At 41.6% G+C, this 17,575-nt stretch overlaps 1 protein-coding gene across 6 annotated transcripts in view; it reads right to left on the bottom strand.

Moving 5' to 3' along the window:
- The window catches only part of RALGAPA2 (Ral GTPase activating protein catalytic subunit alpha 2), a 136,352-nt gene that overhangs the window by 65,099 nt on the left and 53,678 nt on the right, over positions 1-17,575 (bottom strand). For all 6 annotated transcript variants that reach the window (XR_012585940.1, XM_074578688.1, XM_074578687.1 and 3 more), the window contains 10 exons: positions 8,583-8,711; positions 7,033-7,161; positions 5,750-5,808; positions 5,311-5,419; positions 4,595-4,705; positions 4,172-4,240; positions 3,871-4,008; positions 3,191-3,374; positions 445-1,216; positions 59-130 (listed from right to left, as the gene is read on the bottom strand). Coding sequence is in view for 5 of the 6 variants with exons in the window: in XM_074578688.1 (XP_074434789.1) it covers positions 59-130; positions 445-1,216; positions 3,191-3,374; positions 3,871-4,008; positions 4,172-4,240; positions 4,595-4,705; positions 5,311-5,419; positions 5,750-5,808; positions 7,033-7,161; positions 8,583-8,711 (1,772 nt within the window). In the remaining variant the exon portion in view is untranslated. The remainder of the gene's footprint in view (positions 1-58; positions 131-444; positions 1,217-3,190; positions 3,375-3,870; positions 4,009-4,171; positions 4,241-4,594; positions 4,706-5,310; positions 5,420-5,749; positions 5,809-7,032; positions 7,162-8,582; positions 8,712-17,575) is intronic.

Here is a 17,575-nt window from a genome sequence, read left to right as displayed (position 1 = left end):
TCTCCTTTCTTTGAAAAGGCTAACCTTATCAGTGGTGTGTTTAGTAAACATCACCTACCATTGGCGGGAGTCCAGATTTTTCAGTTCTCGCAGTAATTTTGAATTTTTCTTAAGAAGATGAAAGCTTTTCCTACAAATATATAAAAAAAAAGAAAAAAGGATTTGAAGGAAAATGCAACATAGTACAGACACAGTTTTTTCTCATTCAAATACCTAAGAGAAGGGAATCAAATTAGCATGACTCACATGATTTTTATTATTATTATTATAAACAGTCTGTAGATGTCTATTTAAAATAATCACCGAAGCAGGAATATGTAAAAGTTCAAAAGTATGCTCTGACTACCACGCAACTATTTAATTCTCGCTTTCTTAAGTGTGTACGCATTTGGCGGTAGAAGTAAGAAGAGTGTGGTAAGCATGTTCTGAATCCTCTCTTCCTACCTTCTATCCCAGGAGTTCATTCCCAAGTCATTTAGCAACAGCCGACAGAAATAAAAGGACGCTTGAGGTTCAGCAGGACGTGGTTCTTCTTGACGGGCCACCTTCATACTGAAGTCCGAGCTGCATTTAAATATGTACTCTTTTTCCTGGGCGCTCTGCCTCATTAGGGCTTCAGTGATCGCATTCTCTTGGTCATAGCTCATACCAAAGGGTGGTGGCGATGGCTCATTCAGCTTTCGCTGGGGATGTAAAAGGCATTCAGGACTGGTGTTACCGATCTTTTCCAGCAGTTGGTCGAGAGCATCTTCTCCTTCTTCCACCTGAGAAATGTCCTTCTGGGAAACAAAGTGGTGTTCAGGGTTGCCTGAGATCACAAACGCGTTTGTTGCGCTCTGCTGTGGAAGGCAGCCCTCCAAAGGTCCATACAATATTCTGCCATCCCAAGAGTACTTCCCTGAGATATCTCTGACAATCACTCTTACGTCCGAGGGGGATGCTGGTGGTTCAGTGTCTGTCTTCTTCTCTGCAGGGATTTGGAGGTAAGATATAAGAGTACTGTCATTAAACACAAAGAGCTGCAGGTTGGGACTCCGGAAGACTTCCGAGGACAGCTCGGAGGACTCCACGTAGGAGTTGTCGTGGTTCTCACTAAGGAGACTGTGGAGAATGGCAGGGCCTCCGCTGAGCGGGTAGTGGCTCAGGTGATTCACCAGGTGAGTCATAACCATCCGCGCTGTTAAAGGGATCAATTCTAAGTTCCTCCTCCTTTTTTCTAAAATGATCAGTGAAAAGAAAATAGATCAACAAAAGCAGCAAGAGGTAATTAAAAAGAGCATCTGCAAATTTCTGTCATATTTCAGAAGCTTGCCTTAGTTGTCCTCCTAATCCTTCCTGTTCAAGAAGCTACTTACAATCACTTCCCAAGACATTCTACCTGTCACACTTTTTTTGTTTATTATTTTTTTTTTTTAATTTTACCACACGCCCTTTGACATTTAGGCTAGTCACATCCAGGCCTCCATACAACACGCAAAAAGTCCTGCACGCTGATCCCACACTACCTGCTGTCGCCGCTGTTTCACCTGGCAGGTTAAGGGGTTTTTCTCCTTACCGCCTGGATTCCCACAGTCATCCCCACAGCAATCATAGCAAGAGAGGGACAGGGTACAAGCAGCGAAGGTGAACCAGAGATGCAACTAAAACCCAATGCTTCTCCATCTTTAGCGGCACGGCACCTCCTGGATCCCAAGATGTTCCCCTCAGCGCAGGCAAATACATCAGGTATAAATCAACCGTGCTCTGAGCGACATTGTGCCTCCTCTTCTCCTACTGGAACGTTATTCCAGAATATTACCCCTTTTATAGCCAGAAACCTTCAAATTTCTAGTTTTTGTTCGTTTAAAACCATTTTTCTTTAGTTTATAGTGTTTTTCTCTTTCCTTGGTATTTATACCTTCCAATGCACTTTGAAACAGGTATATCCCTTTTCATTCTTTTGCTAGCCCTTAAAAGCCAAAATTCTTCAGCCTCCTCTCATAAAAAAGGCTCTTTATTCTTTTCCCGAATCTCCCAGTAGTAAGTCTCTGAATTAATCTTTTTCAAAAAAAAAAAAAAGCAAGCCAAAAAACCTGTAGGGCACTAACATATCCAAGATAGGAAACAGCTCGTTCTACCTAAAATGACAAGTATACCCGCTACGTAACTTCATCTGTCTGCTCTAGGACAACACGTCCTACTCAGCAAGAAATCTGCGCAGAACAGGTTTTAATAGTTTTAACCTTTTTGTTAAAACTAAAAGCATGTACGCAAAACCAAAGAAAATAAGCTGCAGGACTGAAAAACAGTACAGTATCAAAACCTGAAAATACTATTTTAAAGCACCACTGCCAATCCAGCGTTATCTCACACAACTTCATATTGCATCTGTACTTTCAATTCTTCCGCAGAAATAAGTGAATTCAAATTAATATATGAAATTACTTGAAATGGACTTAATTCATAGTTGAACAGCCATTATTTTAAATGTTATTTTTAACAAGTGTTTGAAACAAAGATGATCTCTAAGGTAAATCACTTGGAGAAACATTATTTCACGTGTTTGGATGCGTACTTTAAAGTTGACTTTAAAAAGTTAGTAACATAACGTTCCTAGATCCAAATAATCTCTTTTGACTTTTGATCCAGGTAGGTTGTAAATTGGCAGGAATAGCATATTTATGCAGCTGCAGAATTTGCTCCAAATCATACACCTTCTTCTCAAATCACTCCGAACAGGCAAACTATCTATGGCAACAGAGCCATTTGTACTGAAAAATTCAAGAAGGGCGTCTGCATGCTTATGAAAGAAGTTTGATTTGGGGCTTATCTTATTTATTGAATTTAACTCTATACACTAATTTAATTCTATATACTAAATTATAAGCAGTACCAAAGGCAAAACCAGCTTCTCGGTCTATCCTACCTCTGTACAAATTTCTCGCTATACAGCACCTTAGTGTCACGTTCTTTCTCCTGTGATCTTCGTGAAAGACCAATGTCCGCAACAAGCTCCAACATCCTGTTACGGAGGCAACTGCAATTAATTTAAAAAAAGGGCGCTGCCCCTTTTTCAAGGAACGTGCGGTAGCGCTATGTGCAGTAAGGAGAAGCACATTTTCAAGGAAGAAATGTAACCTGGAAAGCTTTGTTTCCTAGCTGCTGAACGCCGACATGCTGGTCCCTCACCACGCTCTGTGAACTCTCTTACCCTCGGCGACAGTGAGCAGGTTGCCCAAATCCGCGGAGGAGTGGCACTGGGCTGGCTCAGAGCTCTTGACATTCCCCAGTCGCAAAAATGGGTCGTAATCGCTGGACGAGAGATCTGCCAGACTCAGCACGTAATGGCTTTGCTGGGTATACGTGCTGGAGCCATTCACGCAACAGTGCAGAACCTGCAGGCAGAGAAGCGTGACGCTGCATAAAGTGGACATTACAGCACCCACTTAAACTCATTCAATGAGAAGTGACCCACCGTAACTTTTACGTTGTGAAAGCCAGGACATACGACAGAAAACACGTATGTTTAAATACAGCCTTTTTAAAATAACGCTCTTCGTCAGCGCTTCTTTTGTACTCTAACAGCTCACTTGAGGACCTACTTTGTATTTTAACAGCCCACTTCAAACAGTTCAAATATTTATGCAAAGATTATTTTCCCTGGCTCATTGTTTTAAGCATTTTACCTTTCTCTCTTTACCATCCTCTGTCTATTCTGCATCTCTGATCTTATCGTCTTAACGTTTTACATTCTTAACTTCTCATCTGCCCACACTGCAAGAATTCATGATTTTCCACAGCTTGCTAAAATGCCTCTGTGCCTAACACGATCTGTGAAAGGCATCTTTAACCACCTAGACGCAATAAATCATGTTCATTCCTCATACTCACTCTGTAAATATAGTCCAGTAGAGGAGCTTTGGACGTATGTTGATCTTCAAGAACACCAGCAGACACCGGCTCCAGCAGCATTTTCATGGGTAATGCCATACACCAATCCAACAAGCAAAGTAGCAGTGAAACGATAAACTAAACAGAAACATGTAACACAGCATTTAGATCTATTCTCTTAAATTCACCCAAACTTAAAGGTATGACTTTGAAAGTTTAAAATACGACTCTGGTTCCAAATGACTTCATTTAGTAACCATCTCAAAAGAAAGAACGGAGACTGCTCTTTTCAGTGACGTACCTTTTTATCTGCTTCCACAGAGGAGTATTCAGCACTCGGCAAAAGAAATGCAATAGTGGCCACGAGGATCTACATTAAAATAAACAAAATTCCAGAAAGACATTTAACTTCTTTCGCGATAAAGACAGAGCTTGAGCTTCATTCGAGCAGGGTATGAAAAAGGTTAAATTCCCGCAGGAGCGTCTAACTGCCCTTGTAAATCAACGTCCAAGTGAAACAAAAAGTTTTACTGAGCATTTTGGAAATAAATCGCTACAAATGAGAGAAGTACACCGGTCCTGGGACTACAGCAAGTACACCTCCTAACAACAATTGCAGAAGAAAGAAAAAGATAACAAAGTCACAGTTACAGTAGCTCAGGTAAGGAATTAAGACAATTTTGCATATGATTTCCATACAAACATTTTAAAGAAACCGACGTACTTCGGTAATTTTTCTGGACAGAGAGGATTCGTACTTCTGGAGCTTTTGCCAGTAAGAAACCAGCAGCTGAAGAACATCACAGGCTACTTGAGCCACCAGTTTATTAGAAAACTGGAAGAAAAGAAAAGATGATTAAAAGCCAAATAAAATAACGGGATTCAATACAATGCATTCAGTTTTTCTGTGTTTTAAATTATGTTGCACCTACACAAACAATAAAGAACGTTAATGTTGCAAAATCACACTGTCAGCATTAGGAAACAGCAGGCTTGACATTATTTATGTAGTCTTAACTTGGTCTGTTGTGGAAAGGGTCTTTAGATACATAATCACATGCTATTTTTGCAAATATTTTGCACTTTTTTTATAGGATATTACTTTGGCGACACTGAAGAACTGTGCGTATGCTCCTCAGCAACTTCACAGGAGCCATAAGGATAGGAACCATGCTGACTGAACATAATGAGTTACTAAATTAAATGCAAGAGTTCAAAACTGGGAGCTATCTTTTCAAAGATGGCCAATGCCACACCGCTAACACTATGCAAAAAGTCCCAAGCCGTTGGGCGTTAGCAGCATCCTGTCAGTGCTTTAAGCAATGAGAAGATAAACCAGCAGACTGTGCTCTGTATAACCAGCAGCTACTTAAAAAAACCTGAAAATAGCTTTTTTTTTTACACAACGTTTATTGATTACAGAGACTGTCATAATACTACCTTCAGTGTCACACCTATGACATTGATTGCCTCCTTCACTTGGGGATGGTTTGTGCACTGCGTTAGCTCTTCACATATCCAAACTCCAAGGCCACAAATGGCTATGCATCTTTTTGAAAAGAAAAAAACGCTTCTGTCAGAAGTTTTAGAAGAATATTTAGGAAAAAAAAAAAAAAAAAACAAAAAAAGAAAAAGAAAGAAATGCACAAAGACGCAACCTCTCTTTTTCTTCTCTCAGGTCACGCAACAGGTTAACACCTTCAGGGTGCCAAGTGAACCTCATCTCAGTAGGGCTCAAGTGAATAACCCATCCAAATAGGTTGGGTAGTCGTAAGGGTACTACAAGGCAGCGGTAACAACTCAGCTGTACAAGCACCAAAAAAAAACCAATCAGCGGTGAAAAAGACTTTCCCTTTTTTTCTTCTACTCGGTATTTTACCTTGCAGCTTCACTTGGCTCTTCTGTAGCGTTCTTCAGTAAAATATTTATGAGGTAGCACTAAAATAACAAAATAAATTAGAATAAGCACCTTTTTCATGCATCCACTTTAAATAAAGTTGTTTATTTTTGACACAGTTACAAATGAAATAACTTTAATTCTCAGTCTATTCTTAAACCACTTTTACTACAGGCCAATTTTATCTTGTCAAGGGAGAAATCCAATCAACTTAAAAACACGTACAGGCAGCAAGATGGAAATCAATTCACTTTCAGAGTTGGTGGGTATTTACTAATGATGAGTGGTGATCACTTGATAATACAAACCATAGCGTTTCAGTTCTAAGCCAGCCATGTTTTGAAAAAATTTAGTGTATTTTTTAGTACAGAAAAGACACTTTTAAAATCGAGACTGTTTTAACGCACCTCCGACAACCCTCTGAGGCCTGATGTCGAAAGCAAGAATAGGAGCCGGGTGTGCTAAGGGTTTTGCATTCTCTCCGGTTCTACATTCTCAAGCCGCATGAGGAATTCGTAGACTCCTCTCCAGCTTTACCTAACTTTGCGCGGTGGATCAGCGCGGTGCCTCAAGTTTATCGAAAAGCAACGGAGGCTCGTGTGAGGGCAGCCATTTGGACAGGTTTCCCCTGCCAGTGATGCTCCAGGTCACCTTTGTTGGGTCTTTACAGGATGGTGTTTGTGATTTTTCCCCCCACCAAGAGCATTGCTCTTAGGGTCCTTAAAGTAGAAAGTTTCCCATCGAGCAAAACAATTCACGTCTCGGGGTGTCCCGCTGACATTGATTCTCAGGGAAAAACCATTCATGTAAGTTGATGGTTCTGTCTGAATGGGGAATTTTCTTAATAATACTGTAATACCAATAATGCAAAAAATATTTTCCCCTTATGCATACCCTACATCTCTTAAAGGACAAGCTAATACACACAAATACCACGAACGGACAGTTTAAATAATACCACCACCATCATCTAATGAATTGACTTGACGGGCATCCGGCTGGAAAACATCACAGTTGATCATACCCATTTCACTCTCCTTGAAAATAAAAATGTAATTTGCAGCATCTAAGCTTTGTTAATTTTATGGTGCGTGTTAAGCAAAGCAATGCTTATCAAATAAGAACATATAATGTGTGCAGCTGTGGGGTTTTGAGAAGGAGGACGGGGTTATTTATTTTTAAAAAGTGCATGGTAAAAATGAAGTGACTCTTTAGTAAAAATATGTTAGGTTACGTAAGGATGTACTAAAAAGATGTGATTTTACCTTCACATCTGCTGTTCCTGCAATGATATCACCGGCTTCTGAAATGGGCCGCAAGAGTGGGATTTCTTGGTAGATATTTGGAAAGCAGACAAGAGAACCAAGGATGGTGTGAGCTTCTGAACGGGGAGCCTAATGAAAGAAAACAAAAAAACTTTTTTTCATAAAATTATGAAAGTAGCAGAAGCTACGAGGCTAGTGTCTGTCACCATAAATACCAGATGTGCTGTATTCACGATGCAACATTGCAAGCGTCCTGAAGAACACGTCCCCGTAGCTTTGCCTTCACAAGTACAGCAAAAGCAGCATTAAAGCTGCGACTTAAAGACACTTGTTTGCCTGTGCTTTTTGCTGCTGTGTTGCTCTTGCTCTTTTTTCTGAGGCCGAGCTTCTCCTCCAGCAGGGGACCTGGCCCCGCTCCTAAGCATATTCTACATTTTTAATACCTCCTCTGTCATTACACAATCCAGCTACCAGCAGTGTGGTGTCAATAAAAAATACGGACCAACCTAATGAAAAGCTGAGTGAGAGTTTTAAGCACTAATCTAGCACTGCTATTAGCTGATTGCGTGACACAAAGGACAGCACAATGCACTCAAAAACTGACTGTATACACCATAAAAATGCGTAGAGAGATTCCTACTCCAATAAAACCATCAAAAGCAACACGGCATGAGCTATAAATGCATTACGTACTGCTACGTAATCTTGTGTAACGTTGAAAAATACAACGCACGCTAAGTTTTGCGCGCGTAGGAGAAACGGAAGGTGGTATTGGGTCTTGTTTCAACACCGAGTTTTCATTTCTTATTAGCACTTTAAGCTTTGGATCAATGATCAGGCTGATCAGTTTTTTCAGAGAGATGTCAGAAAATTAATGGCTGTAAACTCTTTGAGGGACAATGGAAAAAGCACGGCCAGGCTCACCCTTTCAGCCCCGCTGAAATACGAGAGGGCTGCGTCCCTGTGCAGGGCCACCCGCTCAGCCACACAAATGTCAAGAGCAGCGGTAAAAAGCACTTGGCCAAAACGGACAGAAAGGGCTCCCCTGAACCGGTGTTTCATGTACAACAAAGCTTTCCTGTTTTCCCCAGGACTGCCAGACCTTTACCCTTATTTTGGCACCACATCATTCATTTGCTGTTTTCCTTCTCCTTTGCTAATTTAATGGTTTAGAGTCACAGTTCTAGTAGTGCTGATATTTAGTAAGAAATTCTGTATTACCAGCAGAGTTCCGTATTTTCAATATTCGCTCACTGAGAAAAAGCTAAGGAGATTCTGAAATCCAAGGCCTGCTTTTAGCGCCCAGCCGTGCCGCGATATTAGCGGGGATATGATTTCTCACACTTTGGCCTTTTGATGAAACACCTTCGCAATACCACTATGTCACCTTATCCCACAATTTCACACATCAGCTGCCATGGTATCTGCCCCAAGAGCCCCGGTTTCACATTGCACTAATGAGTCAACACCTGTTAGAGTGGAGACATCCGAACCTCGTTAGCAAGCGCGCGCTCTCGGGGGACGGGGGTGCTGGGCATTGCCATACTCACCTCCAGCGCGTCGGTGCTCAGAACCCTGGCCGCCGCCGTAATGAAGTCTCCGATCAGCATCGTAAAGCCAGGTAAGCCCAGGAAGAAAAACCAAGGTGGGCAGTGCTTTATGACAGTATTTAAGATATCCTGGAAGAGAAGTTACCTGTTTGAGAAGAAATAAGCAACAACAACAACAAAAAAAAGCCCAAAAGCAAAAGGGAGAGTTTGAGAAGATTGAACGTTGTAATTCACCAGTACCACACTGATCAAGGTGGTACTAATTCAGAGCCACGCTGCTCTATGTGTAACTGATCGTCACGTAACAACCACTACTTTCCGCTGCAGCTGCATTTAGTAGGAAAAGTGCACTTTGCTAATATTTGTACTCTTAAATTCCTGATTAAAAAAAAAAAAACAAAAAAAAACAAAACCCGCCCATGTCTCTTCACGTCTAAGCATAAAAGAAAAGTTCTCCTGTTAAGTAAGACTTTGGATTCAAAACATTCAAACCATTAATCAATTTAAAATGAAGCATTACGCCACTCCAAATGAGGTATTTCCTAAAAATCACATTACTCAAAATTCGGTAGCCGTAAAAACATGAGATGACACAGATGACGCCTGCCTTTGCCCTGAAGGACCTCAAGGCAGTAACTGACAGCAGGTGGCTTACTACTGTTAGGCTGCTCCAGAACATAAGGGATTATTTTATATTTTTTTTAGCTATTCTGCCCTAGTTGAGAAATACAGCGGTGTCAAACGCAAGAAGTGATCCTGCACAGCACGGCAACACAGATAAATATATGCTAACTAGATTATTCTAAGTCACTCTCCTTCTAAATAATTAAGATAGCAAACATAGATAAGCCCTGGGGAAAAAAAAAAAAAGTTTTTCTGAACTTTTGAAGGAACAAAGGGGTTTTTTTGTTTTTAGGAGTTGGCACTATATGCGACCACCAACCACAGCTTTGCTCTCATCATCCCCCTGTGACAGAGAACACATTCAAGACAAGCGTTTCAACTTTAATCCTTCCACGTTTCAATTCTTCACAGTCTCTCCAAATCACAGCAAAGTTCCTGTATTTGAGTTAAGATTTCCTTCCCACAAGGTTTCAGCAGGTTTAAAATTAGGTCCAAAATCTATATAATCCTTACCTGCAACATTATATTTGCTGAAGAATTAGAGAAAGCTATTTCTATATTGAGTAGAAAATTATTTTTCATCTCAATGGAATTTCAAAGAAAAGTTGCAAAGGAAAACCGCTTCCAATGCCCATCTTTACCGGTTTCATGATGTGTTAAATAAGGCGTGAACTTAAAATTTAGTCCCAGAATGCGTCCGTAGGCTCCATTTCTACCCGAGAAACTAAAAAAGTCAAACTCGTTTTCCTCTATATGAAGAGATGCTTCAACTACCTTAGCATTTTCTCAAAGCACTGCTAAACACCTGGACAGAACCTGCTTAGTGTTCTGCTAAGTATTTACAGCAGTGACATCCTATGAAATAACCGCGTTATAGATTTTAAAGCAATAATTTCGTTTTTAACATAGTAGCAGATAATGCTTTCACTTTCCTGAATAAGCTAAAATGCCACTCGAGTTAATGTTTAAACTAGTTTTAATCACTTCCTTTGATACATTTTAAAGTCAATATCAGTCAATGCAAACATTGAAAAAGAGGGAGCAGATGGATGCAGCGGCTCATAAAGTGGGCGGTAAACTCACGCTCCGAGCAGAACAAAAGACCCACCTTTTCATAATTAAGAGTCTGATTAATGCACCGGGCTCCTCACAACACAACGCACCTGTAATTACGAACAGAGCCAGGTACTGCGATGTGTTTGGTCTCTGAATAATTGGGCATCAAACTATAGAGCAGCAGATGGGAGTACACTCCTGTTGACATATGCCACAATAAAAGGGCCCGCGCTAACCTGGCCTGAAAGGTAACAGAACGTAGGAGGTACAAAGACCTGCTACAAACAACTGCGTTAACTCCTGTCCTCGCTCCATCAATCCCATCTGTTAAATACCACTGTAACGATCGTCCGGCTTCATCGACTCTTAGCTATGGTCACTGCATAGAACGCTTAGGAAATGAGGATAAAATAGAAATCGCAAAACCGTTACCTTCGATATATTAATACCTGAGCTTACAGCACGGCGTAACTAACACGACTTTAACAAATGCTGTGACAACACACGCTTTGCAAAAAGCTCTAACTATGTGGTTGCACAGATCTACTTGGTGTTCACGAGATGTACCACTACTAAAAAAAAAACTAAATTATTTTTCACAGTGAGAAACCTTTGAAGAAATTATTTGGAAAGGCTAAGGAAACAATCCTGAATTTTTGCTTTTTTGTTCTGTGGCTTCAGACTGATGAATTCACAGCATGGATCGTATGCTGCGGTAACCGAACACACACACACAACTGTTAAAAGTTAACGATGTACAAGTGCCTAAGAGCCCAGAGAAAAACGTGTTCAGCCCAGCTTTCCATTAGCTTCCACTGCCATTTTTCATCTCGGGCATTTCAGTGGAAAGTTGTGATAGTCTGAGTGACTCCCGTTTAAATTAATCTGAGGCAGAGCGAGCTTACAGCATGGGCAGGAAAGAAACCCCACCCCAGGAAAGCGCTTACAGGTTGAAACTTCACAGTTTTTCCTCCCGTTTCCCAATTAGCACACTTTCACGCCCAATCCAGCTGACAGTAAAAGCGTGATTTCGCGCAGTAATTCAGTAGCATTGCGAGCTTATCAGAAGATTCAGGCTTATGAGAAAGCGACCAAGTGAGAACATATGTCCTATCAGCGATATTGCAAAAATCAGGTAATTCAAACAGAGGCAAGTTGTTTCCTTCCCTTCAAAGCACTGTTCTATAAATGTAAACTCTGTTCAGCAGCTTACAGCCTAGTAAATGAATCACTTTAATTGAATGCTATGTACACAGTAACTGGAAAAACACGAGCAATAAGAAAAACATATGGTGATGGCAATAGAAATTGGTTTACTCATTCTGTACAGTGTTGTTTCTTTACTTCTTTCATAATTGACCTTTAGAACGATAAACGTGTAAAATAATTTTGGTTTATTATGGCTCCAAACCTTTCAGCAATTACACAAAATGAAAATTTAAAAGGAAGTATTCATTCTGGAAGCATTTCCATTGTTTACATAATTGCACAGCTATAATTTAGCGTTCATGTTGTTAAAGAAATGTGAAAAAAAGGACCATTATGGACTATTTCAATTCAAAATGATGCTCTGCAGTGTTAAAAATGGGGAGGCGGGGAGAGAAGGGGGCAATCACATGCATGTCCTTCTCAAATGCATTAACCCTATAAAAGGCATTCCTATTTCAGTACAGTTTAATCTAGTAATCCAAATAATAAGGTCATAAACATCCACTGAGTAAGTGAAAAAAATTTATGCAAGTTCACTGAAAGGTCAATTACAAAAATATTCTTCACCTAATTTTTGTTCAAGCTTTTGCAGATTACAGGTGTAACCAAATAGCCTGCCATCTGCTTTCATCACGTTTCCAATTGTCCCTCAACAGGAACAACATGGATTTTTCACTTACAGTTCGCTCTGTTCTTCACTGAGAGACACCTCATTAGTGGCCGAAATTTACAGCGCAGGGAAGATTATTAATTTACGCAAGGCTTAAGTGGTAAATCCTTCATTTTCCTTTTTTTATTTTAAAGGAACAAACACTTCCATTTACTTATTCCAAGTTCTCCAGGCTAGCATTACATTTTAGGTAAGAGTTAACTTGTCAAAAATTAAGTTCCAGTAAAAATTGATGAACTATTTTGACACCCTCAGAAAGCACAGGAGCAGCTTGTCAGAAAAAGCCATTTAAATCTAAATTCCCAAAAAATTACATTTGCTAAAGTATCTCGTGACTGGAATGCAATAGGGAGAGATACCAAAAACCAGAATAACACTGCATTTGTAAAACACGGACAAGGTTATTCACAAGTGCTAAAAATGACAGATTACCGCTAAATCGCCTGCTGGTAATTCCTCCTTCCCCTCGAAACTATATTAGAAAGCTCTCTCTTTTAAAGTCATATTAATAACACAAACCCCCGCCCCAAAGCCCTTGTGCTGACCGAGCAGTGCTCAGATGCCCTATGAACAGAGATCAGACAGACATAAGAAGCGAACAAAATTTTTAAAGTTTCTCCCCTTTTAGAGTATGTTTGATTATCTTCCCAACCTAGGGGGACTGTTGGGATTAAGAATACACTTCAAATTGGAAGAAATATTTTAAGTCCGTGCACGCCGAGAGGGAACTACCTGAACATCCGTTTGCTACGGGTACAGAGGTTCGGGTACCGAGAACACAGCTACTAGTCCGTGGCACTGCTTGAAATGTTGGGATGACGTTGTGTTGCCATATGGATTTCCCCCCAAAGCAGGACCGCTTCCAAGCCTCCGACTGTAAGAAGCGGAGGTGGCAGCACTGAAGCACCTGCAGAGCATGAGTTTAAGTGCTTAGGGGCAAGGCGGTTTTAGGGAAGGGACGGCGAGCACCCCTCTAAGAGGAGAGGTAAAGGAGGTCCCTGCAGCGCACAGCAGGAAGGCAGGCAGGCCCTCTACCTTAGGTGGCAATTAGCAGCACTCTTAACGCTTTTCCCTTTCACCTGCATGCTGTATCAGTTTTCAAAATGAAGGCAGGCATGCAGAGAAGAAGAGATTGTTCTGCACGTTTTTATTAGACCGTCCCCCAAAACGGCAAATACGTTAAACCTTGATTTGCTTAAAATAGCCACTCTCTGAATTTTTCCCGTAACCTTGCCTAAAAGATAACACCTAAGGAGGTGTTGCAAGGAGTTGAAGTAAAACATGTCTGAAGCAGAGAAGCACAATTGCACACAGAGGGAAAAGGATGGATCCTGAAGAGACAGCCCAGTTGAAATAAGCAGAGGGAAAGGGGGAAGTCAAGTAGAGAGCTAAGGATAATGGATGATGGATGATCATAGAACCATAGGGTTGGAAGGGGCCTCTGGAGATCATCTAGTCCAACCCCCTGCCAGAGCAGGGTCACCCAGAGCAGGTGGCACAGGAATGTGTCCAGGCGGGTTTTGAATGTCTCCAGAGACGGAGACTCCACCACCTCTCCGGGCAGCCTGTGCCAGGGCTCTGCCATCCGCAAAGGAAAGAAGTTCCTCCTCATGTTTAGGTGGAACTTCCTATGCTCAAGTTTGTGCCCATTACCTCTTGTCCTGTCACTGGGCACCACCGAAAAGAGCCTGGCCCCATCCTCCTGACACCCACCCTTGAAGTATTTACAAGTGTTGATAAGGTCCCTCCTCAGATGTCTTTTTTCCAGACTGAAGAGACCCAAATCCCTCAGCCTTTCTTCATAAGAGAGGTGTTCCCAGTCCCCTCATCATCTTGGTAGCCCTTTGCTGTCCCCTCTCCAGCAGTTCCCTGTCCTTCTTGAACCGGGGAGCCCAGAACTGGACACAGTACTCCAGGTGCGGCCTCACCAAGGCAGAGTAGAGGGGGAGGATGACCTCCCTCGACCTGCTGGCCACACTCTTCTTGATGCACCCCAGGATGCCACTGGCCTTTTTGGCCACGAGGGCACATTGCTGGCTCATGGTCATCCTGTTGTCCCCCAGGACTCCCAGGTCTCTTTCAGCTGAGCTGGTCTCCAGCAGGTCAGCCCCCAACCTGGACTGGTGCATGGGGTTATTCCTCCCCAGGTGTAGCACCCTGCACTTGCCCTTATGGAATTTCATAAGGTTCCTCTTTGCCCAGATCTCCAACCTGTCCAGGTCTCTCTGTATGGCGGCACAGCCTTCCAGTGTGTCAGCCACCCCTCCCAGCTTTGTGTCATCGTCAAACTTGCTGAGGGTGCACTCTATCCCCTCATCCAGGTCATTGATGAACATATTGAAGAGGACTGGACCCAGTACTGACCCCTGGGGAACACCACTCGTCACTGACCTCCAATCAGTGACGATGAAACAAACAGCGTTGCATCGCAAAGGCACATTAAACAAAGAAATTGGCTTCGGGAGATCCCAAAGCTACAAGGATGACTGGAGAGGTGGAAAAGAAAGGTGCAAGCAAAATGGAAGGAAGAGAGACGTTGCCTCTATTTCAAAAACTCCATTTCTATTCTGGACAGAGTTCAGAAAATCCTCACAAAGGAGCTTACAAGCAGCAGGCACTCCAGCACGATACTGCTGGGAATACAGAAGAGACAGACAGAACGACGACTACGAAACAGTAGTTTGCGTGGGATGGAAGCAATTTAGAAAGAGCAAAAGTATTAAAAAAAAAAAGAAAAAAAAAAAAGAACAAAACTACCAAAATTGTTCCAGAACACACAGCTACTACAGCTGGCACTTCCTGGTTATTCCTTTCTTCCAGTCAATCCTCGCAGCTATTTTTCTTCAACACTTCCAATTTATCCTACTATGAGCGAGCAGAGGGGTAATGCAGGATTTCCTGTGAGACCCTGGCATTTGTATTTTTGGCGCTACAGAAAACGCGCTGTCTGTTAACACTTATTTCCAAGCCCTCATAAAGCACATAATGGGGGCACAGGCAAATTTTCTACAGAAAGTGAGATACAGTGGACACTAAAAGAGGGAGAAAAATCATAGTAGCCACTGGAAGAAAGTCACAAGAAACTAAAATACGGGCATCTAAGCCTTAATAGACTATATTATGATTATTTTCTTTTAAACGGCAGCCTAGAAAGGAATCTAAAATGCGTTTCTAAATGCCGTACAACTAAGGGTCCTCACGTGCAACATTATCAGGCAGAAATCCGGGCAAGTAGTACTTATTCCACAGCATACAAAAGCAAAGCTGCTCATTTATTGTACCTTTAGAAGACAATGCTCTACCTGGCTAATACGTGTCCCAGTGAAGAGCACCAATGGCTGAGCAGTCTAGAAGTTGTACACCGCTCCTCACTGTTGAGTAAGAACTTAACAGAAACATATAAAAGCTCACAAGTACTTTTTAAAAAAAAAAAAAATCCAAATAACTTCAGATCAATGTTAATACAAATAGGTAATTAATGTGGCTTCTCTGGTAGCAACGCTACTAAAAAATGCTTCACGTTATAAATTATCCATCTCTCATACAAACGGCTATAGTCAGTGTTTCTACATGAGCTGACTACATAACGGGTGTAGCTTCCCTTCCGTAATTAGCAACAGTATATTTTAAACAAATTAAGCGGCTTACAGATAAGCATAACGCACATTAGTATACTGCCGTCTTTACCGACAGATTATTTCATCTGAGTCATCCTTTTACTACTAAAAGGAGCCGAGCTAAAAACATAGCTGTTAACTTCTCTGCCTACAGCTGGGCTGTGTTCTGCAGGCGGGCCAGTCTGCATGTGCTGAAATTTAATCACCGAGGACATCTGTCAACTCATTTGGATCTGGGCTTTCTTCTTTTTTTTTTTTTTTTTTTTTTTCCTCCTCTTCCATATTTAAAGCTTGTTCTGCCCTTAACATCACTAAACTAAAAAAGCCATCAGCACGGTCTCTTTCCTTGTCTATCAGCTGTCCTTTCCACTGAGAATTTCTGAAGTCTTTGTATTACGTTCCTTAATATTTCCTCTCATACGTAAGCACTCTATTCCAAAGATACTCTGGCAAGCCAGTATAATTGTACATTTATTAAACTTCTGTGTTAAAACACACTTTAAAAGTCAGGAATATAACTAACCTGGTAGCTCACTTTTCAGATAACCTCAGACTACTGGGGAAAAACCACGGCGACACGTGTTGTCCAACCGTGGTTGGACCAACCAATGCTAAAGCCCTGGTAGTAGGGCGAGACTTTCTATAAAAAAAAAAAAAAAAAAGACACTAAACAGCTGGGGGTTTGAAACTTGAAAAACACTGAAAACCTGCCTCTTCTTTCACAGCATAACTACAGGGTAAGGACCTAACTTGCGCTGCATTCTGGGGTGCAAATTTAGACAGAAATAAGACAGCGTCACAAAAATCCACCGAAGTTTTAGGGAAAAAAACCCAGCAATAATCTAGAAGGACTATTTAAGTACCAGAAGTACCAGAACTGAGGAATCAGAATTATTTGAAGACTGGCTTTTCTGAGAAGAGGGATGAATAGTGTCAGTACCATTTTGGAATTGTGTTTTGGTACTTTTGTTCTTCAGCAAAACCAAGGAAGCTATGAAGCAAGGAGATGCTTATGTGCTTTGCAAATCCATGAAGCAAAAACTACTGCTACAGTAACCAACCAGTGGCAATAATAAAATACCTATCCTTTCCCAGTTCAGGTACTTGTAAAATTTGTGGATTGCGGTATTAGACTTTGGTTTAATTTAAAAAAGTATATTTATTGTCCGAATCAACAGGCATGCATCGTTGCAATCACTGTAGTAGGGGTTTTTCAACGATCAGCCTCACTTAGCAGCATAAGGCACCTATTCCTACCCAGACTGCAACAGGCTATCCCATGGCATCTCCTAAAAAAAAAAAAAAACCAAAAAAAAACCCAAAACCAAACCACAAAAAAACCCAACACACCCCAAGAACGTTTCAGGATTTTCCATAATCTAGATGAGGAATTGGAGCAACCGTAGGTGAACTACCTCCACGAAACCACGGCGTGGTAGCGAATGTCCAAATTCACTTTCCTTTACACTGGAAGGTCAGGGTGGGGAGGGGGTGAGCGTCAGTGAACTTCATTCATTAAAAACCACAGGAAAAAAAAAAAAAAATCCAGGCTCACTATCGCAGCATCAGAATACAGCGTCGGTCCACTGAATTGAGCGGTAGAGGAGGAGGATCATCAACCCGCAGACGGTCACTCGCCCCTTGACCTCAGGCCCCTTTGCAAGCTGGAAGTAATTACAACGCCAGACCGCGACTCGCTCTGCGACTGCCGTTTACGCAATGGCTTCTCCCACCTGAAAAGGTGATGCAATTGTTGCAGAGAACCGTTCACTTCTTCCTACAGGGATGTTTGTTGTTAGGCGCTTCCACATGGACAA

Source organism: Larus michahellis, chromosome 3 (assembly GCF_964199755.1).
Source record: "Larus michahellis chromosome 3, bLarMic1.1, whole genome shotgun sequence".
Taxonomy (NCBI): Eukaryota; Metazoa; Chordata; class Aves; order Charadriiformes; family Laridae; genus Larus; species Larus michahellis.
Note: the sequence above shows the minus strand (reverse complement) of the source record. Positions and strands in the feature narration are given on the sequence as shown.